General features: G+C 50.2%; 1 protein-coding gene across 1 annotated transcript in view; it reads right to left on the bottom strand.

Annotated features, from left to right (window-relative positions):
* The window catches only part of NEURL1B (neuralized E3 ubiquitin protein ligase 1B), a 35,815-nt gene extending 34,213 nt beyond the window's left edge, over window positions 1-1,602 (bottom strand). The window contains exon 1 of the mRNA XM_075056643.1: window positions 1,486-1,602. Coding sequence (XP_074912744.1) covers window positions 1,486-1,516 — 31 coding nt within the window. The 5' untranslated portion in view covers window positions 1,517-1,602. The remainder of the gene's footprint in view (window positions 1-1,485) is intronic.
* Window positions 1,603-13,082: the final 11,480 nt, after the last annotated feature.

Here is a 13,082-nt window from a genome sequence, read left to right as displayed (position 1 = left end):
ACTGCTAGGAACTCTTTAATCACAGAACTGCAGTACAACTGATGTCATCGCTTTTTTTAAATTCACGTGTGTAAGGCTGTGCATATGAAGGCTGCTCAGGAGAGACTGTTCTAGCAATAGGCAGAACGGCTGATACAACTCTCAGCCTTCTGGAACAGAGCTCACAGCTAGATCCCACGTCCCAGCAGGTACAGGTATTTTTTCTTTGGGAAGTTCTAGCCTTACCAAGGTAACCTCCCCTGACCCAAGGATATTTCCCTGGCTCTCCCAGGTTTTTTGCATGTGCCCTTTGATGCTTCCTCTAGCTGAAAAGCCGACCCACAAAATGAATTTTCTCCAAGGTCACGCACTCCTTACAGTGCCTTTATTTGCCAGTTGGTGAGGTATTTAAGAAAATGAAAACTTCCTTATTGTGAAAGGAGCTAATTTCCCATTTAAATGTAATAGAGAAGCAGAGGAGGTGCAGCTAGAAATCTAATCACAGGTTCATAGCTAAACCACAAGCCTAGCAGCTTGCTTTTATGCCTTGAAGGTCCCAAGCACCCTCTCTTTGCAAAGACAATATATGGCACATCCAAATGCAAATCTATTCCTCTCTTTATTTGTATATTCAGCTCCCTGGCTGATTACAGGGAGGCATGTGTGTGCGTTCAATAGGTCCTCCTGCTTCTTTAAATAAGTTTAATAATACCCTTTTTATTTATGGGAGCCCAAAGTACAAAGGATGCAATGCAGGAGCTCCGCAAGAGCAGAAAAGAAAAGAAAAGCAAACTAGCTGAAGATACAGACTGGCAAGGGCTCAGCAATTCAATACTGTTGATTCTGTAGAGACCAACTGCTTTTATTATGCACCGATTCTCTGAGGAGGAAAAAAACCCGCAATTATGAACTCGCAAAGGAAAAGAATCTGTACGTCTCTCGTGTAAGAGGAGAATTCGCTAAAAAGGCAGTTTAAAACCAGGGTGGTCTACCAAACATTTCAGACCTGCTTTCAAATACTTTTCTCCTGGTGACTCTGAACAACCGATGTCTCTCCACGTTAAAAAGTTGCATTTATTTTCTTTTCAAAAAAAGGAAGGGCAAACGCACAAGACAGCCCCTCGAAGGTTTCGACCGAAAGGCTGGGGATCCCCGCTTCAGCTGCGAGAACAGCTCCACTTCACCCGCTTCTGCCGCTCCCACATGGGCGAAGCCGTCCCCCGCCGCCGAAGCATCACCGCCCCGGTGCCCGCCGCGGCGGGCACCGTTAAAAATAACAGGAATGCCACAACCTTTGAAACACTCGCCTTACCTCGGCCCGCTCGGCAGGGGCGCGGGGCTCGGCCCCGGGGGCGGCACAGCCCTCCCGCCCCGACCCTCTCCCCCCGCCGCTCCCGGCTCATCCCCAGCATCTCCCGGGACGGGACGCGCCCCCCGCCCCGCAGCCCCCCGCGGGGCACCGCAGCCCCCCGCCAGCGCCCCGCTTCTCCCCCCCCAGGCCGGTACCTGCCAGGGTCTTGTGCACCGTGTTGCCCATCGCTCCGCTCGGCGGCGCGGCGGAGCCCGGGGCGGCCCGCTGCTCCGCAGGGCCATGGACAGCGCCCGCCTCCCGCCGCCGCGCTCCGCGCCCCGCCCCCCTGCCCCGCCCTCCGCCCCGCCCTCGCCCCGCCCAGCCCCCGGCGCGGCCCCGGGACGCCGCTACCGGCGCAGCCCCCCGTCTCCCCTCCCCGGTGCCTTTCCCGGGCGGCTGGGGCTGCCGAGCTCCCGCCGACACCGGCACCGGCACCGGTACCGGCACCGGGCGGGGCCGGAACGGCGGGGAGAAACTGCGGCGAAAACCGGCCGGGGCTTTGGGGAAAAAACACGGGCCCGGCGCTTCCCGAGAGGGTCCGCCGGCCCCGGGAAACCCCCTTTTGCCTCTCTTAGGAAAAACATTGCTGCTTTCTCCCCTAGAAAAGAAAGGGGGTGGAGAGCGGGAGGGCACGGCTGGCGATTCCAGCTTTATCCTCTTTCTGTCGGGACAGACCTGTCTATCGGCAAAACCCTCCCAAAGGGTACCAGCTGCATTGGGAAACACTGGGAGTCGATAAACCCCAGCTCTTTTCCCCTCCGTGCCATTTACTATCCGGGTGACCTCGGAGAAGCCGCTTTGCATCCCAGTGACACGGCTTCCTCATCTGGGAATTGAAGGTATTAGCAGGAGTGTTGTGTCGGCAAATTCGTTATTAGTTTGAAGCACACCAATACCATGGTGACGAAGGATACCTCAGCCGACAGCCTGAAGCACAGTATTGACAAGATTTGCCTCACAATTTCTCTCTCTTCCCATCTCAGACGTAAAAGCATGTTATAGCCCCATTAAAGAAGACCAAGGGATTCCTTTTTCTTCCCTGGTCGCACTTGTGCTGCTGAGGGGTGATGCTGCCTTTCTTCTCTGAGGCGGTTTTCGTAGTTTTAAGAATGGAGAAATGGGAGCATCAGAGCTACAAAATGTGCCACAACCAACGCATTGGGCTGATGCCGCAGTGCATAGTGTTTGGGAAAATCCACCGTGTCCCTTAGCAGAAGTCACATCTGTGGACTATCACATGTCCTGTGGGACACCAAAAAAAGTGGAAAGAGGGACAGAGCCAAGCACCGGTAGCTCAGTGGCCTGGCAGAGATCAGGCTCTGATCTATTGTCAGGAAGCTAAAATAACAAGCCTTTAATCTCTAGATCATGTTGAACGGGTCAAGTATGGCTCAGGAGATGAGAGGGGACAGAAAAACCTAATTTCCAGGGGGTTTTGCCATCACATGGATTTGTTAAAAATGGGAGTATCGAATGAGACACCAGCAGCTGTTCTTAAAAGCGCTTGCACCCATCTGCTGTCGTCTTAGGTTAGCATATGTCTCCCGCTGTCTTCGGTGCCCTGAGCTGTAAACCCGGCGCAGGAGCTGTCAGAGGGCAGGAGCCAGCGTGCTGAAGCCCAGCGCTCCCCGTCAGGGAGAAGGGGAGGGGAGCAATGTCATCCTATTTACACAGAGGGGAAAGTCCTTGTTTCACTAGACAGCGGGGAATGGGAGGCTTTGGCTAATCCCGGCCGGTTTCCCTCAGCAGGGAGTGGTAGTTGTTATTTTAGGGCTTAAATGAGCCTTAAAAAGCCAGAGGTGGCAGAGGGGGTTCTCCGCAGCTGGGTCTCTGCGGCTGCCTGGGGGCTGCCAGGGCAGCTCATGTGCGTGCCACGGGTGGGCTGCGTGCCACCTCCTCGGGGGCTGCCCGGGAGACGCGCCACGTCCCTCCTTCCACACCCCGACCACACCAGCCCAGAGACGGTCGCTGCCTATCCCAAGGGTGTTCCAGCCCTTCCTCCTCCCCAAAAATGAGGTAAAAATAGAAGACAATAAAATGGAAATGCACATCCTTAGGACATGGAGGCAGCCTCCAGGAATGCAATCAACGCTCCTACTTCTTGGCATTGTAAAAATGTAGAGTTTGTTAAAATAACCCGCTGCACACAATGCAAAACAATACGCATGAGAAATAGTTGAGCGAGGATGACTTCACCCTCCCCAGAAACCACACTGAGAAAGTACAAGAGAACCAGAGACCGACACTGAGCAGGGACTGAAAGGCAATGCAAAGTCACTGCTCAGCCTGGAGAAATGCAGAAAGGAAACCAACTGTCCCGACTGAGGAACCACAAATGAAAGCTCATTAGCATGTTAAAATTCTTTCCGCTCCAGCAAGTTTTGATAACTATTGATAACACACTTCAGTAATTTCTTCTGTAAGCCTGACAGATGGCTTAAGAAATCCCCTTCCCTCTCTCACCCTCATTTCGATCAAGGGACAGCATGACCTGCTTGCGCATGTCATTTGCTTTTGTATCTGCATTCTCACAGACATAAAATAGTAATATCACCTAAGCTCCTTCCTAGTATTTTTTATTACTAGATCTCAAACCATTTTGCAGACAAGGTGAGTGACATTATCCTTATTTTAGAAGTGATGAAAACGAGGCAGAAGGAACCCAGGAGACACGTACAAGGTCACCCCGTTGGCCATTGGCAGACTCGGGAGCAGAGCTCAGGAGCAGAGGAGCCACAAAACACTTACTGTGTTAGAACCAACTCACAGGACTGGACACTTTCAGCCACACACACAGTACTGCTGCTTCTCCCTCTGCATTTTCTACTGCCCCCCATAACAAATTCATCTTAGTGGGATCAGTGGAGTAAGGTCAGGGTAATACCACGCAAGGGAAAAAGTCTCTGGAAGGCATTCTGTATTACACTGATGTCAGACATCTGTTGCCCAGCTCACTTTAATCACCTCTAAATCTTACTGCGCGTGGACGTGTACCCAGGCCTTTAAAATATGGCACAAAAAAGAAAAGAGAGACAAATTTCTTTCTGAATCAAAAATGTGATGAGTTCCACCTGAGGTTTGTCACAGAGAGGGATATGATGCAAACCCTTCTATACCCACGTACACAGGCCAGACCTCTCACGAGAGGGTATGGGCTCTACTGACTGTTAGCAGTCACATAAACACACTCATATAAATGTAATATTTCCAGAGATGCAAATAGCTTACAAAGAACAGCTAAATTTCCACTGATTGATACCAGCCTGAGGTGTAACTCTTCCTATGGCATCAAATTGGTTGCATTGTCTTTGTAAATCCCTTGGGCGCTCGAATTTTAGGGGATGAAAGATGTTATGAGAGGTAAGGTATCACCGTTAGCAGCTGCCATTCTTGTCTATCTAACAGATGGCAGTAAATAATGACAGACTCCTCTCTTTCAGCAACAGTGAGATAAAACACTGAAAAATCTGTCTGCCTTTCCCCTTCAGGGCAGCAAGCCCTCCTGCACTCCAGCAGAGCAATCTCCCCGATCCCCAATTACAGCTGCGCCACGGGGTGCACCTTCCCTGGCCCGCAGAGCAAGGCTGCAGTTGCCCCTGCTGCTGGCTGCCTCCCAGCAAGCGCCAGTTCTACTCCTCCACTCTCAAACCGGCCAGCTCTGTCTTGTTCACAGATGACATCCACTGAAAACCTGTGGACCTCCCTAAATCTCTCTCTTTTACCAACGACCAGATTACTGCTTGCAGGCATTTCCCTCCAGAGCTGGGTATAACCCTGCTCCACAGCCTGGGGGCTGTCAGCTCTCGCTCTGGTTTCACACCCCTGCACCTTCAGTTCTTCTTTTTTTCTTTCTTCTGTGGCTCTAAATCTGAGTAGACGCTTGGAGCATCCATTTCTCTTTCAGCCCCATCTGTCTGGAGCTCTGAGACTGTCCAAACCCCTTCCATTTCCATCACATCTCACCTTGAAACCTCCCTTTCCCTCCCCTACTTAGCAAGAGCTCCCTGGGAATTCTCAGAGACTGCAGACAAAGATACCCTGGAAAAATACGTGAGTCGACTGCATGAGCCTACCATGCTCTTCCAGCATGCAAATACCACCATGTCGAAAAGAGTACAGTTACTCTGACATGCACATCAGTGACATACAATGCATCTTCTTCAACAAGTACATATCCAGCATGGATGCACCAAGCAGTATCACGGAAATAATTCCTTCCTACTGACACATGCGCAGCAAAAAGCTCATTTCTGTAGCTGCGCTGAATGGTGTTAGGTGCTTCCCCCTATAGAAGTCACGCTTCTGTGGACACCTTGTGTTTCCCTTCCTCATCCTACTGACTGAAGTGACTGTCCAGGAGAGAGCAGATTTGACTGAGAAAAGCAAATGTTACTTGTCTCACAACTTCCCAGCCTCCGCACCTTGCCTATGGAGAGTACTAATAAGCTTCGCTCCTACTTGGAGAGGAGCAAAAAAAAAAAAAGCTGTTCCCTGATTTCCCGTAATACCCATTTAAAGGGGTATTTGTTTAGGAGGGATGCGTGTACGGAGCGTCCTCCGGCACCGCACAAAGCCATCCTGCCACCCACGCCTTCCAACTGCTGAAAGCAATTACTTTCCTCCCCTGCTCTCAGCACTAGCACAGGATGCGCAAGGTCTCCACAGGTCATGCACAGAAACTGGTTTTTACTTTTTTTTTCCTCTAAGAAATCAAGGGAAGCAGGAGCTTCCAGCACAACAGTAGGAAAATCTTCCAAAGAGCTTCTTGAACTGGCCTTGACTACGCAGCAATTGAAGCTGTTTCCTGATCCCAGTCCTTACTGCCTGCTGGAGATTTGGCTGGCACGAGGCTTATTTACCCAAAGCTGGAGAGATTAAACCACATTTTCTGGAAGATAGGGCGGAATGGTGTTGGGCCAGAAGTGACCCATGGGATCTGACGCAGGCAGGGAAATGGAACCCGCAGAGATGGACCGGTCCCATGGTCAAACAAGCCCTTCGTGGCTTCAAAAGAAGCAGCGACCATCTGCCCTGACCGCACTTCTATATTCAAAGTGCAGCAAGTGGCCATGACATGCGCCAGCCATGCAGTGCATGGAAAAGTAATCTCTGACGAGATGCCAGAGCAAGTCTCAGCCAGAGAACATGTGGGCATTCCTGGCAAAAAGGACTTCGCGATGGATTCCTGAGCTGCAGCAATTACAGCCCAGCCAGAAAGAGGAAAAGGAAACGATGAAACCACAGTGCAGCAAAACATGGTTCGATGTCACTTGCACAAGCCACATCCCAAATGGCTTTGGTAAGTATAATAACACAGTCCCCAAACAGCAACAGAGGCAGTCGCAAAGGGCAGAAGGTGGGGTTGCAGCGAGGATGATGAGGCTGCGGGGAGAAGCAAGGAGAGTGGAGCCAGCAGAGAGGAGGCATCAATGGGGAGGTTCAGTGAAAGCACCTTTTTCTGGGAAGAGTGTAGTTGGGCTGATTGTTCTGCCATGGTATTAATCGCTTTAGATAAACAGCACTTTCTCTCCAGAGAACCCAAAAGCACCACCTCAGGTCGTTCCCCATGCTTTCCATAGGGCACGGGGAGAAGAGGGGCTTCTGGCCATGACCAAACACAGGTCCAACCCTGCAGCCCCAGAGGCACCAGCACGGCTGGGAGATGCTCCATCTGCAAGTCCCAGACGAATGCCCTTTTCTTCAGCGGGGGTGGAGGGTGGGTTGGGCCCATGTAAAGAAGAATTTCCAATTTAGAAACAAACAGAGGCAGTTCCTATTATTGTTAGTGGAATGTCAGCATCTCTGGTCCCAAGCACCACTGTCAACAAACAGGCTCACAAATGCTCCTTCAGCATCAGCCAAAATAAAATCCATGAAAGCATCTATAACTCAGCATTCACTACACACATAACAAGCTCTCCTTTTTCTTTTTAAATCCAGTCTTGTCCATGTAATTTTAACATAAAGGAACTGGCTGTGGGCTGTGTTATCAAATGAGTCATCATTTTATGTGACAGTGTAATATGATTTAGAGAATTCTTGGCACACCAGGATGGATTATGCATTATAATCTCTTAATTTGGACTGTTAGTGCTGTGCATCAGTGACTGGAGCAGGAGGGAAAGAGCAGGTTATCTGAATTTCAGTCCTAGCTCTGCTCCTGCTTTGCTGTGCGACCTTCGCAAATTAGTTACCCTCCTTCTGCCTTACTTTCTTCATCTGCAAAGCAGAAACACGCCTGTGTCTTGCGGCAGGGTTAGCTAATGTTCACACAGGAGATCTGAAGAACATTACATAAGTGCAAATTACTATTTTAATAAGGGAAGAAAAGCAGAAGGACTTTGTTTTGGATGCAACAGGCTGATCTTGGGAAGTATTATCAGAACTACCAGGACACAGTCTCTGGGTGCTGTACCAGTCACAAGCTAGTTGGAGATAAAGAATGATTTTCAGAAACATGAGGAAATACTATCAGGAAACCTAGAGATTTGCAGACTGGGACTCTTCAGAAAATGAGCATAATTTCTGATAAATATTGAAATGCAGAAGATAAATAAGAACCCTTGGGGAAACTCCTCTCCCATCCCCCAAATACTGCATGGTGATGTAGTCTTGACAAGCAATGTTGGCTCAGCAGCCCTGGAAGTGAGATCAGGCATCATTTGCTGTCAGGGAAGCCCAGGCAGGGGCAGCTGAAGGCGGACCTGCCACCTCCAGGGGCAGAGGCTGTGCTTGGCAGGTAGGGCGACGAGCAATTAGGGTGATGAGCAGCCTGGAGGAAATGGAAGTGCGTGTGAATCAGGAGCTGTGGACGCTTGTCCACTTCAGGCTGGACTAAAAGTACCAGAGTCCGTTTACCCAGTCCCACTCGTCAGAGCGGAAAAGTTTGGGATCAGAGTGTGCTGGGGAGATCCAAACAAACAAACCCAGAGCCTAACATCTGCAACTGTTACTCCTGACCCCCCTAAGCTTTCCATTCCCTCTGCCTTTGGTAAATATAAACTAGCACATATTTAGCAAAAGGTCAATAGGCAGGGAGGAGACCAGGCACCCATTTCCAAAGCTATCCCATTCCTGTCGGCTAGCTACTTTCTGAGTCCATGAAGTCTGGCTTTGTCTGCACCATTCACACAGTTCCTGGTCTGGTATTAGCAGGGAGCAATATTTCTACAGGCAAGAAGGATGCATTTTATGAGATGCAAATACCACATGAAGAATTTTAGGAGACTGAGGAATCCTCCCCAGAGAGAAAGAGAAACCCATCCAGAAGAAATGAAAAAAAACCACGATCTACATTTGCTGGCAGGAGGGTTTCTTCTGAGCTCTTCAAAAAGCAGCACACTGCTGCCAAGGCCAATCTGTCAGAATTGGGACACATCTGGGGTAGATAACTGGCCTTTCCTGGGGCTGACTAAAGATAAACTTTTTTCCTAGTAAAGGAAGAGAGGTCGCTGTGACAGATGAAGTAGGCAGACAGCAATGGGTGGCCTCTGGGAGCTCTTTGGGGAAGGCATGACAAGTGAGAAACACAAACATAGGACGTCTGCCTGTGCTTTGAGCTTTCTCACCTGTTACTCATTTCCCCAGACAGGGAAATGACTGAAAGGCCACTTTTAAATGCAGTAGCTGATAATATTTTACATCTTAGGAGCTCATGGGAAAAAAACCCAAGCCAAACTAAACCAAACCCCACATATACTACCTCTAACACCTTCTAAATATGGGACCAACTTCTTAAGCTTCTACTTGGGAGTTACTCTCTTGAAATGAAATAGGAAGAGGGGGCAGAGGGATACCGGATAGTGCAGAAAACTATCAAGGAAAAAAACATCTTTCCCTTCTTGCTCGACCTTCCCAGACTTTTCACCCATCTCGTAGCAAAAGGGAGTTGACCCTTGATGGCTCGCAGCTAATTTAAAAGCGGGTAGCTCTATGCCCAGGGGATGGGATGCCCATGCTGCCATGCCAGCTATCTAGGCACAAAGGTGTTGCCTAACGGGCTGCGTGAGAGCTCTGCATGGGCTGGAGGCAGAGCACAGCCCACCAAAACCCTGCACCTCTGCTCAGCTGGACCTGCTGTGCCAGGGCCGCACAGGGGACCGCGTGCGACCATCCACCAGCACGTCACCTCGGAGGAAAAAACGCACGCAGGGGCCAGCGAGGCGGATAGAGTATCCACGTAGAAACGAGCAAAGCCTTTTGTTCTGCACACACCTCCCGCATTTCCATTCAGCGCACCCAGCGCAAGTGAGGCGAGGGATGAGTCAAAGCTCTCGCGCCGGATGCGCCTCTCCGAGGGCTCCGCCGCGGTGCTCCTGGTTACGGTGAGATCAGCGCCTGCCTCGCCGCCGCAGCTCTGTGCCGTGCCGTGCCGTTTCGCCCCCGCACTCGCCCCCGCTGCCTGCACGCCGTGCTCAGCAAAGGAGCCCGCATCCCACCTCCCGTGCCTGCTTCACCCGGAGCTGCCGGGGAGACGGAGTCACCGCGACGCTTGCCTGGGATCGCGGAGCTGCCCATGGGGATTTATGGAGAGAACCCAAACCGGCGCCAGAGTAGGCTCAGGATGTCCCACAGGAGGAGGCTCAGGATGTCCCACGGCCACAGCGCCGCTCTTGGCCTGGGGATCACATTCGCTCACACGGGCACTGTAGGGATCGCTGTGTGGTCTAACAACTCTTCTCTGAGAGCTTCGCGAGAAGACATGACCCCCAGGCACAGCCTCAGCTAGCAGAAAACACGTCTTTGGCTGAGGGATTCAGGTTTGCCCCTCCTGTGGGCTCCTCCTCTAGCTCGCCCTGAGGAGAGGGCCACGCAGAGCATCGTTTCCGCTGGTACCCCAGTGCTGCGCGAAGGCCACTGGCTTGGGCAGCGGGAGGGCTCTCTCGGGGACAAATGCGGTATGTCCTCAGGGCAGCTGGCTACTAAACCCTCCCTTCCCTGCTCAGAGCATCTCCCAGAGGACCCCTGGTCACAGCATAGGTGCTTGCAGGGCCCTTCTGCAGCGCCTGTCTCAGCTCTAAGGTTGGTGCCAACTCCCGCAATCAACACCCCTCCTCCGAAGTACCAAAGTGAGGGAAAGCCTGTCAAGAAGCCTGTCAAATCAGCACAAACACAGCAGGGCATCTCTGAGCAGAAAGGCGGGAAGAGGCAGCAATGGGCATGGTAGAGCAAGGACTGGGATGGACAGCAATAGCTTACAGCAGTGTTGCCACCAAACACCCTGTGGTTTCAAACCAGAACCTGTGCACCGCTTGTATAAAAAAGCCCATTGGGACAGAGAAGAACCCAAATGAGAGAAACTCACCAGACTTTCTCTTAACTGGGAACACATCAGAGCAGTGTGGATGTTGTTATTCCCTTTGTGAGCTCTAGCTCTAGCACTCACAATAAATGTTATCTCCTGTTTTCCGCAGATTGTCCTTCTAGAGCTGCAGCATCAGATCCTGACCCCATGTGCAAAACACTGGTGCCTTTATCCCTAGCCCTGAGAACATGAAATCAAATGACAAAGAATCCAATCTCAGCTGTCCTCTTCGGGGCAGAACAAGACATGATTTATAGATTTATATACACACATGCCCATCTATTCATCCTCTCAGCAAACAGTTCATGAAGTGTGCCTTAAGCCTTTCTGAATTGGGCAATTCTCTGCCTAGACAATCAATCCCTAACTGAGAGTCTGCAGGGAAAGACATCATGTTGCAGGAATGCTGCAGAAGCTGTCGCATATACTGTTCCCTTTGTTGAGAATAGCATCTTTGCCTTGGATATATTTTTTTTTCCTCCTTAGCCATTAAATTTCATGAAACGGGGCCCAGTTCCAGCAAGCAAGAAGAACATAGCTAGATTTTGCTTCTCCTTTCCTGAAAGGCTGAGAAACCAGATTTAAAAAATGTGCTTAGTGGGCGTTTGGTGGGACGAATTCTCTCCCATAGTTCGGCATTTTTGAGATAGAGAGAGAGAAATAGTTACATTGCATATGGTGCCTGGTTTTTCTTCTACAGCAGGTAGCTTAGAGAGTTGCCGCTTCCCCTGCCATGAAAAAAATCATAGTAGTTGTTTTAATTCAAAAAAATTCTCCAAGAGACTTCAGGTTAGACCTTTTGTCAAAAAGGCTCAGTGCAGAAATTTGTAGAAACTTACCCAGTGCTTGCGTGTAATGAAAAGCAAATTATACCTTGACAGCAACCTAAAGGGCAGGTAGCTCTCTGGGGCATGGCCTGTCTTATTCTCTACAGGATTCCCAGTACGTGGCTGGGGCTATTGCGTGCTTGCCTATAACCATAGTAACAATAATAACCCTTCTGAGAAACATCTGATTCATCTCTTACAAGGACTTCAAAACCAGATGTAGCTCCCTTGGACGTAACATAGATGACAGCAGGATTAAAGTCTCTATGCACATTTAGAGTCTAACAGCATCATTCAGCATTACTGTTCTTGCAGAGCTGGCAGAAAGGACAAATGGGCAACAGGGCAAGTTTCAATCCTTCCCTGCCGTCTGATGCCACCCATGGCAGTGATGGCCCCAGCAACTATCCAGCCAAGCTTTTCCTCTGCATCCCCATTATGGGGAAAAGTTGTTGGAGCTTGGGTGGAGAGACCATAAAAACCAAGGGTGATTCCACTGTAACCAGTGTTCTTAAACCACTACAGAATGACCGGTGTGAAGACCTGGCTGATTCTGCGCACCAGGCATTTGCACACTCGGTTTGCAGGAACACAGACAGGAGGAGATCTCCATGTGCCACTGGGAGAGGGCTAGGAGACCACGTAAGGAAGAGGCAAAAGGAACAAAGAAAGATTCCTAATGAATGACGTTCTTGTTTCCATGCATTCTTATTAGCAACATAAAAAGGGGAGAAAACAATTGCCAAGATGTGCTGCATCTGCAGAATTATCTCCAAATTAAATGCACATCCACATTCTATAAAGCATCAGTAACTCTTAAAATCTAGTGATTTTTTTTTAGCTGCCAATTTTAGAGACTTCCCAGGAGATACCGGCCTAAACCTGCTATCTCAGCTATTAAATAAAGAGACAGGATATTTTTATTAAAAAACCCAAAACACCCCCAAGAGACTCAACAACTCGGACTGAAGATAGCAGCCCTGCAGCCATAAAACATGGTTTTTAAAGAGACTCAAATCTTGCTTCTAAATCTTGCTTCTGCGTTGCATATGCTAGACAAACTCTTCCTTTTCAGTTCACGGGGAAGCCTCTTTCCACCAGCTGGCTCCAGAAATCCATCCTTCTAACCAACACACACCTCTGCATCGCCCAACTTTCTGCTCTGGGTCACTGCAGCTCCTGGCACCGGGCACCTGACAACATGGGCAGTGAGTGCATCGTCCCAGCCCAGCTCATAGCACAGACATCAGTCAAGAGCAGCGCCAGCCCTCCTGAAGATCAGCAATAATGCTGGGGTAGCTGTACAATAAGCCTGGCAATTGTTTTATCCCTGATCTCAGTGACCTGATTTATGGCTATTTACCTGCACTTTAACTTTTAACGATTTCTAGTAATGAATCCCAAGCCTGAGACTAACTGTGAGAGCAGGGAAGTTCCCCAGAGCCGGTTTCTCATGGCAGGGCACGCATCCACGTCCATGCAGGAGCGTGCAGAAAGGGACCTGCGTGCCTGTTCAGGTTCCCCGTGGGTGCCGTCGGGAGGACTGCCTGCTGAGGCTGCACATCACTCAGAGGGCTGTGTCCCAGCGGGCACTCAAGACAGTGAGCTTGCACCAGTTAAG

The sequence above is a fragment of the Buteo buteo genome, chromosome 24 (assembly GCF_964188355.1).
Source record: "Buteo buteo chromosome 24, bButBut1.hap1.1, whole genome shotgun sequence".
Classification (NCBI taxonomy): domain Eukaryota; kingdom Metazoa; phylum Chordata; class Aves; order Accipitriformes; family Accipitridae; genus Buteo; species Buteo buteo.
This window is presented reverse-complemented; position numbering and strand designations above follow the sequence as displayed.